This window comes from Carcharodon carcharias, chromosome 4 (genome assembly GCF_017639515.1).
Source record: "Carcharodon carcharias isolate sCarCar2 chromosome 4, sCarCar2.pri, whole genome shotgun sequence".
Lineage (NCBI taxonomy): Eukaryota > Metazoa > Chordata > Chondrichthyes > Lamniformes > Lamnidae > Carcharodon > Carcharodon carcharias.
This window is the reverse complement of record NC_054470.1, coordinates 160,658,879-160,677,994: the sequence shown is the minus strand read 5'-3', so window position 1 is coordinate 160,677,994 and position 19,116 is coordinate 160,658,879. Positions and strand designations below refer to the sequence as shown.

The following is a 19,116-nucleotide window of genomic DNA, read 5'->3' as shown; positions in this document are numbered from 1 at the left end:
CCTGCTTGCGTAGGTCTTCATTGTAACTCTCTGTGCTTTTGTGAAGGATCTCTGCATGATTTAGTTCTTTCTGTAAAGCGTGAATCTGACTTTTACAAGATGTTAATTCTTCTTGCAGATTTCTGACCTTCTGCCTTAGATAATGAAGCTCAGAGACAGGATCTGAGTGCAGATCCCCATCTGTGGTTGGCATCTTAAAGCGCTAACCTGCACCAAATCAGAGCAAAGCATCCTTTTAAAATAAAGGCTTGCATTTATATAATGTTTTGCACAACCACCGGATATCTCAAAGCATTCTACATCAAATTAATTACTTTTTGAAGTGTAGTCACTGCTGTAATGTAAGGAAACGTGGCAGCCAAATGTGTGATAATTACCAGATAATTTTTTTTTTTGGAGAAGTTGATTGAGGGATAAATATTGGCTAGGATACCTGAGTAAATTCCCTGTTGCTCTTTGAAATAGTGCCTTAGAATCTTTTACATCCACCCGAGCAGACGAATGGATCCTCAGTTTAATGTCTCGAGATAGTACCTTAGACAGTGCAGTGCTCCCTTAGTCCTGCACTGGAAAGTAACCATTTCCCAGCAAAAAAATCATTTGGCACCACATTAAAAACTAAAGAGGCAATTCCAAAAGCACATGAAGTACAAATCTAACCTCCAAACAGATATCTTTCATGATATCTAATTAGCCATTAATTGCCAATTTTGTCTGTGGTGACTGCAGAGCAGTACTGGTTGAATTCTCTGGGGGAATTCCATCACCAGAATATAAGGAAGTTCACTAATTTGCACACTAACAAGGTATCCAGAATGAATGCCTTTATTATGAAACAAATGGTTGATAACATTTATCCAATGGTACGTGAGGTTTGAAACAAGTTACTCTTCCACATCCTTCAGACATTAATTGAGGGCAGGTTTTTTATTTGAAAGGCAAATATTTAATGGCGTTTATTTTGTAAAGTGCACATCTTCATTTGAATAGTGCACACATTCCTCAAAGTAGGTGGAACACCCCACAGCATCAGGGCCCGGTTGATCTCAACAGCTAGGTCTCATTTGACCCCTACAAAGATGACCAAGATCTACTTCCTGACCACAGGCAGAAGCAGGGATACAGCAAATAGAGGCCACGGCGAGGGATCCACAAGATGGGTGTTTAACAGTTCAAAGTAGGTGAGGGGTGGATCTGGACCCATTTGGGAGAGGAGAAAGCTTGTGATGAGGGAGGCCCAAGCTTTGTTGAACCCTCCAGCTCCCCTTAGCTCAGGTAGACAGCTAAAAATATTAAGATTTACCTGCTGGGGCCTCTTTTGACTTATGCTCCACCTCCCTATATCTTGGTCTGATAGCATCACTGCTCCACCCATTCAGCTAAAATTGCAGATTTGTATATTTAAGAATGGACCTTGTTGCATTCCTGCAGGTGCCACAATCACCTTAAAAGTGCAGGTTATCAGAACACAGTGGGAAAGCAACAGAATCAGGGGAGATAATTCACTCCTTAAAGTTAATTCCTCCTGAGCAGTTTCCACCAGGCAAGGGGAGTTAAAATCAGGGACCGTTTCAATGAACTTAAGAACATCAAACAAAATAAAAGGCACCCGCCTCTTTTGACCCCTTACTTCTATCAAATATAGGCCTCCCCACATACTCTACTGTTTCTCTCTCACAGGCACAAATTTACGCAAATCATGAAACACCACCAAATTTCTGATCCCCTCCCATTCCATCTCCTGCTCACCCAACTCACTTTACCTCATGTATTCCAACATGACTGATTAATTTCAAACACAACATCTGGGGTATAGTATGCTTGGGAGAAAATGGCTTTGGACCTATAGTTCTCAAAGCTCTCCATTACAGGGGTTTACCTCACATCATGTCCGGGTTTGTTGTGGACAAACTGAAATACATTTATTACAATGATTAGTTAACAACTTCATTATTATATCATGCTAGGACCGGAATGGTAGAAGGTAAACAAGATGGATTTTTTTTAAGTCCAGCAATTTCTAAATTAGTATTAACCTGTTTCTTTACTTCTCTCCTTCTCAAAAACAAGTCCTCAATGTCTCCATTCTAAAACAGCAAGAGAATATTGGGCATAGAAATAGACATCTCTTGCTTGTCTGTATTGCATGGCAAATCAAAATGCTACTCTTTGAAACTAGACTGCTGCGCAAGCCAGAAATTCACATCATGGGATTATTGCCTGGTTAGGATATGTTAATTTTGGAAATTAGTCAGGACAAGAAGAATGCAGAAACAAGCAGATGGATCCCAAATCGTGAGGACGATATTCCATGTGAGGCATTATCAGACTGCCAGAACAATGGAGGAGCAGAGGCTGGTACATAAACTAGCAACAATATTACATTAACCATCTGAGTTGGGCTTCATTTCATTATTCTCATCGAAACATATAAGATTCTGAGGGGACTAGACAGGGTGGATGCTGAGAGGATGTTTCCCCTCGTGGGGGAATCTAGAACTAGAGGGCACAGTTTAAAAACAAAGAGGCTGCCAGATAAGATGGAGATGAGGAATTTCTTCTCTCAGAGGGTCATTAGTTTTTGGCGTTCTCTTCACCAGAGAGCAGTGGAGGCTGAGTTAGACATATTTTTGGTCTGCAAGGGAGTCAAAAGTTATGGTGAGCAAGCAGAAAAGTGGTTAAGGCCACAATCAGAAATTATTTTATTGAATGGCAGCGCAGGCTTGAGGGGCCGAATGGGCTACTCCTGCTCCTATTTCTTATGGTCTCACATTCCTTTGAAAGGCAAGGAAGGAAGCAACAGTTAACTTCATCAGTAGTGAAACAAATAGGATAGTCATTAACAGTGGAATAGAGAAACCAGCTATACTTTTTAAGGAGGGGTAAATGTGTTACAAAGGTGATTGACTTTCTACGAGGCAAGCGGTATGCACAGCTTCCTTGTTCTCTGGGTTGAAAAGCAGAGACAAGTTTCCGGTTTAAATTGCTGGGTCAACACTAGTAGCCATGTCAGACAGTAGCCAAGGCAAAGGAGGAAAATGCAACTTGACTGGGCTACTGGAGATGCTGAATTCTACCCATAGTAGAGCAGATAATATCAATTCTTCTTCTGATCTGTTAACAGATGCATGTATTAATCTTTTACATGTTGACAAAGAAAATATCAATTACAAACCATACTGCTGTAAGTATCAAAATATTTGACCTTTTCTTTGCAAGTTACAAAACTACATCTTATTTCCGATCTTGGTCTCAAAAATCCACATTCTCTCCTTGCAAGCTATGTTTGCTTCCTATACCAGATGGATCAGCTATATACAACAAACTTAATACAGCACTTTTCACAACCTCAGGACGTTTCAAAGTGCTTTACAGTCAGTGAGGTGCTTTTGAACTGTAGTCACTGTTGTATTTTAGCTGCATGTTCAAACCCATCCATGGATTAATCCCATTTTATCTGCAATCTCCTCCAGCCACATACATCTTGCATAAAAAGCTTGGGATGCCAGTTAACTGATATCTCTCTGCTTGACCACTGACAGTTGTTCTTTCATCCTGTCCTTTGGAATTCAGTCTCAAAATGTGTGCAATTCTTCCCCTCCCTCTTGGTGTTCAAAAGCCTCCCAGGCCCTTCTCCGTGATTGCTCCTGTCTCCCTGTGCCAACTTATTTTCCTTCCATCTTTGCATCTCTTGCTCTGTATTCACTTTCTCTGTAAAGTAGCTATTGCTTTTTACAAGGGACTGCTACATAAATGTTAAGTCGTTGTGAATAGCACAAAACAAACAAACCCGCACTTACATAATGTCTTAGCACAAATCAGGACATCCTAAGTGCTCTACGGTTAATTACGGTCTTGAAGTGCAGGCACTTCTGTTGCAGGCAAAAGTGGTATTTACGCATGGCCAAGTCACACAAACAAGTGAGCTAACACCCAGGAAATCTGCTTTTAGTGGTATTGGTTGAAAGAATAATGTTGACCAAGGAAACCAGAGCTTCCTGCTCTTCTTTAAATAATGTAATGTGATCTTTCATGCCCATGTGAACAGGCAACTGGGGGATAAAAACAAAAAACTGCGGATGCTGGAAATCCAAAACAAAAACAGAATTACCTGGAAAAACTCAGCAGGTCTGGCAGCGTCGGTGGAGAAGAAGAGTTGACGTTTCGAGTCCTCATGACCCTTCAACAGAACTGGGTGAATCCAAGGAGAGGGGTCAACTGGGGCCTCGGTTAGTGCTCTATTCAAAAGAACAAAGCATGGAGCTCTTCTTCAGTAATGCACTGAAATATCTGTCTAGATTCCATGTTCAAACTCTGGAGGTGGCCTTGAACATAAAACTTTTTGACTCAAAGGCAAGAGTGATACCAGCTGAGCCAAGCATACAGCTAGTGGGCTCAGAAGGAACAGAAGTGCTTGGCCCAATTCCAGAACTAGCTTCGTGCCCTTGCAAGCCCAGGCTGCTGGACAGCTGAGTGTAGGAATCAGGCATTTTCCTGTCCTCCCACAACTCTCAAACTGCAATGGAGTTCCTTTTTGGCCATTGCAAATTGCCTGCTCCACTCGAATGGTTAAAATCTGCACTGCCAACCACCTTGTTTGGGAGGAAATTGAAGAATTTTGCTCGTCCTTATTCTAACTTGGTTTTTGTTAAAAGAAGAATTTTAAAAATAAATATGTCTATTCTATCAAAATGAAAGGCCTGTTTCTTTGCTGTTCTTTTTGATTTATTTACAGGATGTGGGCTTCACTGGCTAGGCCAGCATTTATTACCCATCCCTAATTGCCTTTGAGAAGGTGGTGGTGAGCTGTCTTCTTGAACTGTTGCAGTCCATGTGGTGTAGGTACATCCACAGTGCTGTTAGGGAGGGAGTTCCAGGTGTTTGACCCAGCGACAGTGAAGGAACGGCGATATATTTCCAAGTCAGGATGGCGAGTGGCTTGGAGGGGAACTTCCAGGCGGTGGTGCTCCTATGTATTCTTTGCTGTATATTCTATGTAAAAGCACAGAATTTGCAAAAAAAAAAAGACCAACAGTACTCACTATTAGAGAAAATCTCAACTTCTGGAATACACAAATAAATGCAGAAATCCTGAGGTTACTGTCAAAGATTTGTGCTCCTCCAGAATCTAATTTATACATTTTGCTTTATACTTCCTAGTTTAGATTGCATGTCTCAGTGAAGATTCTTCAATCTGTTTGGTTGATGAGGCTACCCTGCTCTCACGCACCACAGTTCATTTTGTGGTTAGCGCTGTGTAGAAACAAGTGCTGAATTAAGAGGAAATCTTTGCTGCCATTTCCATGGAAAGTCTGTGAATGGTGAGTGCCATTCCTGCAACACAGAGCAAAACCGAGGCCAGTAGAACACAGGAACACAGGAGGTAGCCATTTAGCCCCTTGAGCCTGTTCTGCCATTCAATGAAGTCATGATTGATCTCCATGTACCTGCCTTTGTCCCATATCCCTTAATACCGTTGGTAAACAGAAACCTATCGAGCTCAGTTTCAAAATTAACTGACCAAGCATAGACAGCCATTTGCACAAGATGGTTCTAAACTTCTATCACCTTTTGCATGTAGGAGTGTTTCCTAACCACACTCCTGAAAGACTTGGCTCTAATTTTTAGGCTATGTTCTCATCCTAGATGCCCCAAACAGCATAAGTAGCTTCTATCTACTCAAATCACCCATCAACGTCTAAATTCCAGGGAATACAATCTAGCTTGTTTACTTTTTCCTTGTAATTTAACACTTGGAGTCCAGGTATCATTATGATAAATATATGCTGCACTGCCTACAAAGGTGTGGTGCCCAGAACTGAACAAAGAGCTCTGGATGTGGTTTAACTAGAGCTTGTAATTGTTGCAGCATAACTTCTAACCCTTTATATTCGACTCTTCTGTATGCAACAGCCAGCATTCCATCAACTTCTTTGATTTCAATGATCAATGTACATGGGTCCCAAATTTTCTTTCGACCTCAAATGTTTCTGGCTTTTTACCATTTGGAAAGCACTCTGGGCTAACCTTTGTAGGTCTTTTTAAGTCTCTAAATTGCCTCTTTGAGAGAAACACATGGAGAGGAAAAAAAGGCTGAGACCTCTAACAGGCTAAAGTGGAATGAGTGAACAGAAGACTAAAAGTTGAGATTAGTTCCTTATGTTTCCACTGAGCTTCAATGGAACAGTGTAGGAGGCCAAGGACAAAGATCAGAATAGAAATGGGCCAGGGAATTAAAATGACAGGTGACCAAAAGCTCAGGGACACACTTGCGGATTGAATGGAGAAGTTCTGCAAAGCAATCGCCCAATCCATGTTTATCTTCAAAATGTAGAGGGTACTGTCTTGTAAGCAGCGAATGCCTAATACTAGCTTGAAAAAGAGGTACAAGTAAATTGCTGTTTCACCTGCAAGTGTCTGGAACCCTGTACAACAGGAAGGGTGGAGGTAAAGAGTAGATGTCACATCCCTGGAGTCAGGGAGGGTCCCAAAGAACTGGAAAATCGCTAATGTAACCCCCCTGTTTAAGAAGGGAGTGAGGCAAAAGATGGGAAATTACAGGCCAATTAGCCTGACCTCGGTTGTTGATAAGATTTTAGGGTCCATTATTAAGGATGAGATTTCAGAATACTTGGAAGTGCATGGTAAAATCAGCATGGTTTCATCAAGGGGGTCTTGCCTGACAAATCTGTTAGAATTCTCTGAGGAGGTAATGAGTAGGTTAGACAAAGGAGAGCCAATGGATGTTACCTATTTGGACTTCCAGAAGGCCTTTGACAAGGTGCCGCACAGGAGGCTGCTCAGTAAGATAAGAGCCCATGGTGTGAGAGGCAAGGTACTAGCATGGATAGAAGATTGGTTGTCTGGCAGGAGGCAGAGAGTGGGGATAAGGGGGTCCTTCTCAGGATGGCGGCCAGTGACTAGTGGAGTTCCGCAGGGGTCAGTGTTGGGACCACAACTTTTCACTTTATACATTAATGATCTAGATGAAGGAACTGAGGGCATCCTGGCTAAGTTTGCAGATGATACAAAGATAGGTGGAGGGACAGGTAGTATTGAGGAGGCGGGGAGGCTGCAGAAGGATTTGGACAGGTTAGGAGAATGGGCAAAGAAGTGGCAGATGGAATGTAATGTGAGGAAGTGTGAGGTCATGCACTTTGGTAGGAAGAATAGAGGCGTGGACTATTTTCTAAACGGGGAGAGAATTCAGAAATCTGGAGTGCAAAGGAACTTGGGAGTCCTAGTGCAGGATTCTCTTAAGGTTAACTTGCAGGTTGAAGCGGTAGTTTGGAAGGCAAATGCAACATTGGCATTTATTTCGAGAGGACTAGAATATAAAAGCAGGGATGGGCTGCTGAGGCTTTATAAGGCTCTGGTCAGACCACATTTAGAATATTGTGAGCAATTTTGGGTCCCGTATCTCAGGAAGAATGTTCTGGCCCTGGAGAGGGTCCAGAGGAGGTTCACGAGAATGATCCCAGGAATGAAAGGCTTAACATATGAGGAACGTTTGAGGACTCTGAGTCTATACTCGATGGAATTTAGAAGGATGAGGGCGGATCTGATTGAAACTTACAGAATACTGAAAGGCCTGGATAGAGTGGACATGGGGAAGATGTTTCCATTAGGAGAGACTATGACCCGAAAGCACAACCTCAGAGTAAAGGGAAGACCTTTTAGAACAGAGATGAGGAGAAACTTCTTTAGCCAGAGAGTGGTGCATCTATGGAATTCATTGTCATAGAAGGCTGTGGAGGCCAGGTCATTGAGTGTATTTAAGACCGAGATAGATAGGTTCTTGATTGGTAAGGGAATCAAAGGTTACAGGGAGAATGGGGTTGAGAAACTTATCAGCCATTATTGAATGGCGGAGCAGACTCGATGGGCCGAATGGCCTAATTTCTGCTCCTATGTCTTATTGTCTCCTGTGCTTGCACAGGAAGCTATACCACTAACAGTTTAAATAAGTTTGTAATAAATACAGAAAACGCTGGGAAAACTCAGCAGGTCTGACAGCATCTGTGCAGAGAGAAACAGAGTCAACGTTTCAAGTTTATGTGACCTTTCTTTCTGAAGGGTCATGCAGGCACAAAACGTTAACTCTGTTTCTCACTCCACAGATACTGTCAGACCTGGGTGAGTTTTTCCAGCAAATTCTGTTCTCGAGTTCCAGCATCCGCAGTATTTTGCTTTGATCTTAAATAAATTTACACATATTTCCTAACAACAAACCTCACCTTCTGTTATTACAATTTGTGTCAACTAACAGTGAAATTCTTTATGGTCTGCCACTTTCCATGAAGCAATTAAAATCACTAAAAATCCTTTATAAATTGCATCCTTTTTATCTCAGTGAATGGAAATTTATAATGTTCATAGGAAGCCTTTAAACAAAAATGAAAATGCACATTTCATAGTAACACGATTAGATTTGCTCACTTTAATACCTTATCAGTTTTTTTACTTCATGGCCATGGCCTCTCAGGAAAACTTGGCATTCAATTGTTCATTTTTACCTTGTGTAATTTGGGAGAGCTTTAAGCCACATCTATGCATTCTGAGCACATACGGTTTGCTGAATTTGTCAATATGCAATGTGTATCAATAAAAAGTTGAAGGGTACCTTTCCGCATGTTCTAGGTATTTAAGAGTCTCGTTGATTTACCCAAAGGACTGTTAAATTATGGATTAAATTTAGAGTTTTAAAAGGTGATTTTTTTTTTTAGTGTTCTTAGAAATTTGTTTAATGAAGACCGTACAAATGACAAACTCACTGCATTATATTGATTCTGCTGCAGATGAGGAATGATTAGGAAAGTTTGCACCCAACCCAACAATTTAGCCGAAAATTTATGTTTGAAGGTTTTCGAGCAGAAACGTGGCATTGCGGAAACTTATGGAGCACCTAAAGGTACTAAAGGTATACAGAGGGGTCAGAACATGGTGGCAGCAGGGGAGTTGGAACCTGATGACTTAAAAGGGGCCCCACTGCAGCTTACAACCCCTCTCACACCATTCGACCCTAATCCCCACACCCATAAAGAATTCCAGAAACTAAAACCTCAATGTGCCAAAATGTTTCTTCAGTTCAGTTGCACTGCAGGACCTCCTCTAGCTTACTTTCAGATCCAGTGATTGTTCATAAACCTCCACTCTCAGAGCTTATCATCAGATCATAATCAAGTATGAGCCACATTTAAGTGCGTGAACATTTACTTAATAATGATCGTAATATGATCAAGCTCAAGTGTTCAAGAAAAAGGATACGAAAATTGCAAAAAATGTGGAGGCTGTGTGTGTGTGTGTGAGTGTGTGTGTGTGTGTGTGTGTGTGTGTGTGGGGGGGGGGGGGGGGGGGGGGGGTGCTGGGGGGAGGAAAGAGGAGTGAAGGACCTGTCAATTATAGACCAGTTAACCTAATATTTGCAATTGGGAAATTGCTAGAGGCTATAAGGATAGGGTGACTGAACAGCTTGAAAATGTTCAGCTGATCAACATGAATCAGCAGATTTGTAAAGGGTAGGTCACGCCTGATGAATCTGGCTGCATTATTTGAAGATATGGCTCAAATAGTAGACACAGAGAATCTCTACTGTGGGATTGCAGAGTAGATTTACTACAATAATACCTGGGCTCCAAGGCTTAAATTATGAACAGAGATTACAGGAGAAATGTAGACAGTTGTGGGTGATTTGTCCAAAGTTTAAGATATGAAGGTGAACCATGAGTAGAGACTATTTCTGCTGGTTATGGAAGTTAGGACTAGGGAGCATAGTCATTTAATTTTAGTGAAACTTTTCAGGAGTGAATTATGAAACATTTCTACACACAAAGGGTGGTAGAAGTGTGGAAATCTCGCCTGCCAATGTCAATTCAAGAATGAATAAAATAGCTACTAGATCAATTGTTAATTTTAAATTGATTAATTTTAAAATTGAAATTTTGATTGTTAACCAAAGTTATCAAGGGATATGGAGTTAAGTCACAGGTCAGCCATAATTTCATTGAACAGAATAGGCTCCAGCTTTCTCAACTTTGTGTTGCCCCAGAGTTGTTCCATTGATCTCAGATCTTGCCTACAGTCTCAGATCAGTGTTCCTAAAGCCTACCCCTCCAGTGTTCTTGGAATTCCAGTAGTCCCATTCCACAATGCTCCCAGACATAGTGGCCTCTCCTCAAACTATTGCTCCACCTTTGACATCCTGTCCCAGGTCCTCTTCGAAACACTGTACCGCCAATAGTAATAAGTCAATATCACTTTTACTTTTGGAATGCCTTGGCGATATATTTAAGGACATGGCCCCTTTAATGTTTTTTTACATAGACACACTTGCCAGTTGCTGCTTAGTGGGAACACTTGTGGTCATGCTACCTGGCATAACACTTTTTTATAAATTAATAAAATTCAACTGGTTTATGATGAGAGTTGGCAATTGTAAAGCACGACTGCTTCATGAGCTACTTTATCAGAGAAGCCACAATTGCTCATGTTGATCTGGTATCATAAATGGCACAATGTGAAGGAATGATTTGCCTACTTGTTGGCAAACACAATGTGCAAGTTCACTATGACTTTATATTCAGAAATAATCATGAGCCACATATACAACAGTAAAAAGGAGTTATTTTGAATAAGAAATAAAGAATTCTAAAGGAAATTGACTCGGGGAGGTTATTCAACAATACTTTGAGTAGAAGTGGATCACTTGAAAGGCATAATGCAGAGCTTTAGGGTAGGCAATGGCATAGTGGTATTGGACTAGTAATCTAGAGACCCAGGGTAATGTTCTCAGGACCCAGATTCGAATCCCGCCATGGCAAATGGTGGAATTTGAATTCAATAAAAATCTGGAATTAGAAGTCTAATGATGACCATGAAACCATTGTCGATTGTTGTAAAAACCCATGTGGTTCATTAATGCCCTTGAGGGAAGGAAATCTGCTGTCCTGGTTTGGTCTGGCCTACATGTGATGGATAGGCAACAAATGCTGGCCAAGGACGCCCACATATCCCATGAATGAATTAAAAAAGGAGCTTAGCTTGCAGAATAAAGAGTCAGAACCATCAAGTACAAAATAAATAAGCATGTCACTAAATGGATTAACAACTTGGCTGAAGTCAACTTAAAATGGGTACCCAACCCAAACGTGTCCATTTTTCTCCAGTATATTAGGTTATCTCTTCCAACTTCTCAAGTGTTGAAAGGAGGTAGTTGAGAGGTGACCTTACACAGTTATATGGCATGGATTTTTAAAAGCAAACACTTTGACTAACTTGATCATGTTCCTTGATGAAGTAACAAACAGGGTTAATAATGGTAGTCTGGTTGATGTATGTATGTCCATTGCCTTTGGGGCTGTGACAGCTGGGTACAAAACTGGCTAAGGGACAAAAAGTAGTGATGAATGGTTGTTTTGAGGACTGGACAGAGCATACAGTGGTGTTCCCAGGAGTCAGCTCTTTATGATATCTATATTAATGACCTGGACTTAGGTGTATAATGCACAATTTCAAGTTCACCAATGACACAAAAATCAGAAATATAGCAAACAACAAAAAGCATAGTAACAAACTTCAGGAGGACCTAGACTGACTAGCAGATGAAATTTAATGCATAGGAGCATGAAGGGATTCATTTCGATAGGAAGGAAGAACATAGGCTATATGAACTAAATGATACAATTTTAACAGGGTGCAGGAACAAGAGAGACCCTATGTACAAAAATCATCGAAGGTGGCAGGACAAGTTCATGCACCTATTAAAAAAAGTAAATGGGATCCTTGATTTTATTAATAAAAGCACGGAGTACAAAAAAAAAGTTATACTTTATAAAAACTGGTGGCCCTCAGCTGGAGCAGTATTCAAATTCGGGGCACAGCACTTTAGGAAGGATATTTAAGTCTTGGAGAGGATGCCGAAGAGATTTGCTAGAATAGCACCGGGGTGAAGGACATCAGTTACAAGGAAAGACTGGAGAAGTTGGGGTGTTCTGCTTAGAGCAACAAAAGTTAAGAGACTTGATAGGTGTTCAAAATCATAAACAGTTTTGACTGGCAGAAGAGATGCAAATTTAAAGTAATTAGCAAAAGAACTAAAGTTAGCATGAGTTTTTTTTAAAAAATATAGCGAGTTGTTGTGACCTGGAATGCAATGCTTGAAAGAGTGGTGGAAGCAGATTCAATAGAAACATTCAAAAGATAATCCCAATGACAATAAGTAATTGATAATATATGCTGGCCTAGCCAGTGATGCCCACATCTCATGAAAGAATAAATAAATAAATACTCAAAAGAATTGACAGGGCAGAGTGATGTGGGGAAAATCTTTTTCACCCAGAGGGTGGTTGGCATCTGGAACAAACTTCCTGAAAGGGTGGTGGAGGCAGGTTCGATTGAGGTGTTCAAAATGAAATTGATTGCTATCTGAAAAGAATGTCCAAGGTTGTGGGGATAAGGCAGGGGAGTGGGACTAGGTAGAATGCTCTTTCAGGGAGCCAGTGCAGACTCAATAGGCTGAATGGCTTCCTTCTGCACTGTAAAGATTTTGAGATTCTGTAATGGAGACAAAATATCACCATAAAAAGTAGCAATCAATATAACAGAATTTGAAACTACTCTTTACCAGAATTTTCATACCAAACTTGCTACTTTTGATACAAATTTTCCATAGAAACCTTAATAACGCTAAAGACATTCAAATAGATCCTATCATAGAGGCCCATAAATCCATATCATGCCATTTTGGATTTTTTCCCCCAAATAGGAGTGAAAAGATTTTTATATCAAACATGAGAATTTATCAGATGGGTGACCTTGCAAGGTCTGGTGACCGTTGCTGAAAATTGATATCAATCTTTTTAAAAAGGCCATATATATGAAGTATGAGCTTTATTTTCATCTGGAAACAATTCAATTTTGATTTTGAGGTATGGAGCGTGATGGTTTCCTTTACTGTTAGGTGGCAGATTTAGCTCAGTTATAACGTGCCTTGAGTCAAAACGCCATGACAGCAAACCACAATTCAGAGACTCATGTACAGTTCCAAGGCGACAATTCAGTGCAGTACTGAGCAGATGTTGCATTACAGGAGGTGCCATCTCTCAGAGGAGAGGTTAACCTGAGGCCCAAATTGTGCTATTAGCTGGCTCTTTGCCATGGAAGAGCAGAGCTCTCTCATTGTCCCGGTCAATATTTAACCCTAACCTTAACATACAAAAACAGTTTTAGTCATTTATCGCATAACAGATCGTGGGATCCTACTGTTCACTAGTTGGTTTCCATGTATCCCTACATTAGAACAGTGATAATACATCAAAAGTATTTTGTTGACCATGAAGCACTTCGGCACTTCCTGGGGTCATGAACATTAATTAGCTATTTCCTCCTTTCCTTCGATTTCAAAATACTGATTTCAAGCTGTGCAAAACACTTTTTTCACTCTCGCTTTGTCTATTAGAAAACATTTCATGGTCACAACTTCTGTTTAAGTCCCAAGGATTGGACGAGTTAAATTTACCTCTCTTGACACCATCTCATTCAGACTTCTTGCTTGAGTAAAGAGCAGGGGACTAAGTTGGCTTTATCAGCCATCTCAGAACTAATCAAATCGAACCGGAGTGCAAGCAAGACAAAAATTGCTGGAAAAACTCAGCAGATCTGATGAGGAGAGGAAGACAGAGACAGTCTCCTCTACACTGGAGAGAGCAAATGCAGACTGGGTGACCACTTTCTGGAACACCTTCAGTGTGTCCACAAGCACTACCCAGAACTTCCTGTTGCTCACCATTTCAACAAACCACCCTGCTCTCATGCCCACATACCCGTCCTTGGCTTGCTGCAACGTTCCAGTGAAGCTCAACACAAACTTGAGGAACAGCACCTCATTTCCCAATTAGGCACTTTACAGCCTTCCAGACTCAACAATGAGTTCAACGACTTCAGATCTTGAACTCTCTCCTCCATCCTCACCCCCTTTTTTCTAATTATACATATATATATATATATATACACACACACACATACATATATATATTTTCTCTTCCCACCTAATTCTATTATGATTTTTAAAATTTATTTCCATCCATTGTTTTATCGCCACCTTTTAGCCTATTTCGATCCCTTGTCCTCACCCCACCCCCACTAGGACCATCTGTCACTTGTTCCTCCCACTTTCTACCCTTAATGTCACCATTAGCACATCCTTTAGCTAATAACATTACCATCAACACCCCTTTGTCCTCTTGTCTATCACATGTTTGCCAATCTCTTCTTGGCCTCCACCTATCACTGGTCCTCTATCTAGCTCCACCTGTCCCACCCTCCCTAAACAGCTTATATCTCACATTTCTGTTCCTCTTTAGTTCTGATGAAAAATCCTATGGAGTCGAAACGTTAACTCTGTCTTCCTCTCCACAGATGCTGTCAGACCTGCTGAGTTTTTGCAACAATTTTTGTTTTTGTTTCAGATTTCCAGCATCCGCAGTATTTTGCTTTTATGCAAACAAGACATCCTAGATCCGACAGACTGCCTATGAATTGGTTAGTTATCAAAGGGGCGGCCAAAAAGGCTTTTGGTGTTGCAAGATTCTAAGCACAAAAAAAATCCCAACTCCCCTAAACACACACTTTGATCCATTCTTTTTAAAAGGCCCTCGTATTCCACACAGTATGTAAGATATATACCCAGAACCGGGAAAACTAGAAATGCACGAGAGAGAGAGAGAGAGAGAAAGAAAAAGACAGGGAGATCACCACCCGCAAAACTGGAAATAAAGACAGAAAATACTAGAAATACACAGCATCCATAGGGAGAAAGGAAGGCGAACGTTTAAGGTAGAAACACTCGATCTGAACTCAGTTTTAAAGCTCGCTCAATTCTAACCGAGGCCTTTACACCCGGAACATTGCCCTGTCTCCTAGGGTTACCGCTGCGGGGGAAAAGGCTGCGCCTTCAGTCCCAGGTTCCCCTTCCTCCTTCCCTCTACAATGCACATTATAAGGGAGGAGCCAGGGCCGGAGCCCGGGCACTTTCCCTTCCCTCTGGCTTACCATGAAAATCAACGATAACAGGCCCAGCTCACAGTCTCCGCGCCTCAAGCTCAAGATTTGACCCTGGCCTCACATGACAGACCTAAAAAAGCAAATAAATCACATTACTGCCCAGCACCCACTACATCCTTCTCACAGCAAAATTTATTTCGCGTTCCGTCAAACTCAAAAACAATTGCTGCAAAGCTGCTGTACTTCGCAAGCTCAACACCACCCGCCATCTTAGTATCTAGTCGCCGCTGTCCCTCAACGAGGTCACGTCATCGCTAGGCGTAACGTCCAACGCACGTCACGAGGGCGGGCGCGCGCTCACGTTGGCAGTAATGCGCACCCCCCCCCACCCCCCCCCCACCTCGCGCGCAGGACTTGGGTGTACCTTTTACGCCGTTGGGGGGGATTAGGTCCGAGGCACTTGGGAGAGTTTTTAACAGACATTTTCGGAAAAATGAGAAGGAGAAGATGCTGGGAAGGGAAACACAGGGTTACTTATTTAGCACCTGCAAAGAGAAAAAGACATAAAAACAAAAAACTGCGGACGCCGGAAATCCAAAACAAAGACAGAATTACCTGGAAAAACTCAGCAGGTCTGGCAGCATCGGCGGAGAAGAAAAGAGTTGACGTTTCGAGTCCTCATGACCCTTCCACAGAACTGAGTGAATATTGGGGGGGGGGGGGGGGTGAAATATAAGCTGGTTTAAAGGTGTGGGGGTGTGGTTGTAGGGACAAGCAAGCAGTGATAGGAGCAGATAATCAAAGGATGTCACAGACAGAAGAACAAAGAAGGTGGAGATATTATCTAAACGAATGTACTAATTAAGAATGGATGGCAGGTCACTCAAGCAGCCACAGTGGGGGTGGGGTGGAAAGGCTAACAGGGCATAAAAGATTTAAAAATAATGGAAATAGGTGGGAAAAAAATCTATATAAATTATTGGAAAAAACAAAAGGAAGGAGGAAGAAATGGAAAGGGGGTGGGGATGGAGGAGAGAGTTCAAGATCTAAAGTCGTTGAATTCAATATTCAGTCCGGAAGGCTGTAAAGTGCCTAGTTGGAAGATGAGGTGCTGTTCCTCCAGTTTGCGTTGGGCTTCACTGGAACAATGCAGCAAGTCAAGAACAGACATGTGGGTAAGAGAGCAGGGTGGAGTGTTAAAATGGCAAGCGACAGGGAGGTCTGGGTCATTCTTGTGGACAGACCGAAGGTGTTCTGCAAAGCAGTCGCCCAGTCTGCGTTTGGTCTCTTCAATGTAGAGAAGACCGCATTGGGAGCAACGAATGCAGTAGACTAAGTTGGGGGAAATGCAAGTGAAATGCTCTTTCACTTGAAAGGAATGTTTGGGCCCTTGGATGGTGAGGAGAGAGGAAGTGAAGGGGCAGGTGATGCATATTTTGCGTATGCATGGGGAGGTGCCGTAGGTGGGGGTTGAGGAGCAGGGGGTGATGGAGGAGTGGACCAGGGTGTCACAGAGGGGGCCGGAGTAGGACTGGAACAAGGAATGTTCCACATACCCCATAAAGAGACAGGCATAGCTGAGGCCCATGCGGGTACCCATAGCCGCACCTTTTATTTGGAGGAAGTGAGAGGAATTAAAGGAGAAATTGTTCAATTTGAGAACAAGTTCAGCCAGACGGAGGAGAGTAGTGGTGGCTGGGGATTGTTTGGGCCTCTGTTCGAGGAAGAAGCTAAGGGCCCTCAGATCATCCTGGTGGGGGATGGAGGTCCATGGTGAAGAGGAGGCGTTTGGGGCCAGGGAACTGGAAATTATTGATGTGACATAAGGTGTCAGAGGAATCACGGATGTAGGTGGGAAGGGAGTGGACAAGGGGAGAGAGAAGGGAGTCAAGATAACGAGAAATGAGTTCCGTGGGGCAGGAACAGGCTGACATGATCGGTCTACTGGGACAGTTCTGTTTGTGGATTTTGGGTATGAGGTAGAAGTGGGCCCTCTGAGGTTGGGCGACTATCGGGTTGGAAGCTGTGGGAAGAAGATCTCCAGAGGAGATGAGGTCAATGACAGTCCTGGAAACAATGGCTTGATGTTCAGTGGTGGGGTCATGGTCCAGGGAGAGGTAGGAGGAAGTGTCTGCGAGTTGACGCTCAGCCTCCGCAAGGTAGAGGTCAGTGCGCCAGACAACATCAGCACCACCCTTGTCAGTGGGTTTGATGACAATGTTGGGGTTGGACCTGAGAGAACGGAGTGCAGTAAGTTCAGAGAGAGACAGATTAGAATGGGTGAGAGAAGCAGAGAAATTGAGACGACTAATGTCACGCCGACAGTTCTCAATGAAAAGATCAAGAGAAGGTAAGAAACCAGAGGGAGGGGTCCAGGTGGAGGGAGAATATTGGAGATGGATAAAAGGATCCGTGGAACGGGGAGAGGACTCCTGCCCAAAGAAGTGAGCACGGAGATGAAGGCGGCGGAAGAAGAGTTCAGCATCGTGCCAAGCCCAAAATTCATAGAGATGAGGGCATAAGGATATGAAACTAAGTCCTTTGCTGAGCACTGAACGTTCAGCGTCGGAGAGGGGAAAGTCAGGGGGTATAGTGAATACACGGCCGGGGCTGAGAAAAAGACAGGTTGGCGGATAAAGTGCTGTGCACAGTTTTGGTCTTCTTACCTAAGAAAGGAAAAACTTGCCTTATAGAGGGAGTGTAACAAAAATTCACTGGACTGGTTCCTGGAATGAGGGGTTTGTCCCACAAGGAGAGATTGAGTAGGTTGTGCCTATGTTTCCTAGAATTTAGAGGTGACCGCATGGAAACCTGCAAAATCCTGAAGATGCTTGCAAATACTGGGAGGATGTTTCCCCTGGCTGGGGTTAGAACACAGGGCACATAGTGCCATAGTATCAGAATAAGAAGGTCAGCCATTTACAACTGAGATGAAGGAAAATTTCTTAGAGGAATTCTCTACCTCAGAGAGCTGTGGATTCTCAGTCATTGTGTATATTCAAGACAGAAATAAATAGATTTTTGAGTACTAGAGAAATTAAGAAAAATGGCAATAGTGCGAGAATGTTGAGTTGAGGTAGAAGATCAGCCATGATCTTATTGAAGTGCTGAGCAGGCCGAAGGGCCTAATGGCCTATTCGCTTGGTAATACAGAACTTGAGTATTGCTTTGTCATGAAAATATAATAATTCTCATAATATTATTGTGATTTATTTTATGAGTGGGTTAATCGCAGGACTTAATTGAATTGGAGACAGCTGATCTGGAGCTTTTGAGTCATCAGATAAGAAGCTAGGTTTGAAATGCTAAATACATGGCTGAAGTTTTAGCATGTGAGGTGTGAGGAAAATTTGCATTTATAGATAAATTAGGTTAGTCTAAATTGCAAAGAGATGGTAAGATGTTACACCTAGCCAGAAGAAGCTAAGCCAAACCGTGTTTATTTTTTCCAAATATTACTGATAAAATCAGCATGATGAAAAGATTTATATTATGAAAAAGGTAAAGTTCCAAAGACATGTTGGAACAATGGAATTTGCATTAAAAAGGGAGAAACCTGTACAAAGAAGATTAAGTTATGTGTAAGAGGAGAAGGCATTCTCAGATCTAACACATGTGTGAAAAGCTTAAAGCCTCTGTGCATCAAATTGCTGTCTACAGGAACCGGAACTGAGAATACTCACTTTGAAACTCACTGACCATGGTATTGTGTTGCTTTGCCTGGGTTTGTTTAAATTTTTTTTTTGCTGTTGCCTTAATGCGGGTGTAACTGAAGCCAGATTAACTAGGGGTTTTAGGAGTTATTATAATAGTAATTTATAGATCTATGCATGTGCTTGAAATCTTTTCTTTTGTTAATAAATGTTTAATTTAGTTTTCTAAAAAAAAAGCTCTGAAGTCATGGTAGTCTTATTATTTCTGAATTCAGGGCAGGCATCGCAAAACAAAATACAAATTGCAAAAAAGTTGTGACCGCGTGGTCAAGTTTCCCTCACGGATTTGATCCACCTGGCACACATCATCTGCCATGTCATAACATGCTTTTAAAAGAGACATGGTGTTGAAGCTTTCCATCTTGCACTATTCAGGACGGACACAAGAATGCCAAATTTCAAA

General features: G+C 42.0%; 1 protein-coding gene across 1 annotated transcript in view; it reads right to left on the bottom strand.

Annotated features, from left to right (window-relative positions):
* Positions 1 to 15,320, bottom strand: part of aggf1 (angiogenic factor with G patch and FHA domains 1) — a 59,584-nt gene extending 44,264 nt beyond the window's left edge. Inside the window, exons 1-3 of the mRNA XM_041186861.1 lie at positions 15,244 to 15,320; positions 15,049 to 15,130; positions 2 to 207 (exon numbers count right to left, since the gene is read on the bottom strand). Of these exons, the coding sequence (XP_041042795.1) occupies positions 2 to 193 (192 nt within the window). The 5' untranslated portion in view covers positions 194 to 207; positions 15,049 to 15,130; positions 15,244 to 15,320. The remainder of the gene's footprint in view (position 1; positions 208 to 15,048; positions 15,131 to 15,243) is intronic.
* Positions 15,321 to 19,116: the final 3,796 nt, after the last annotated feature.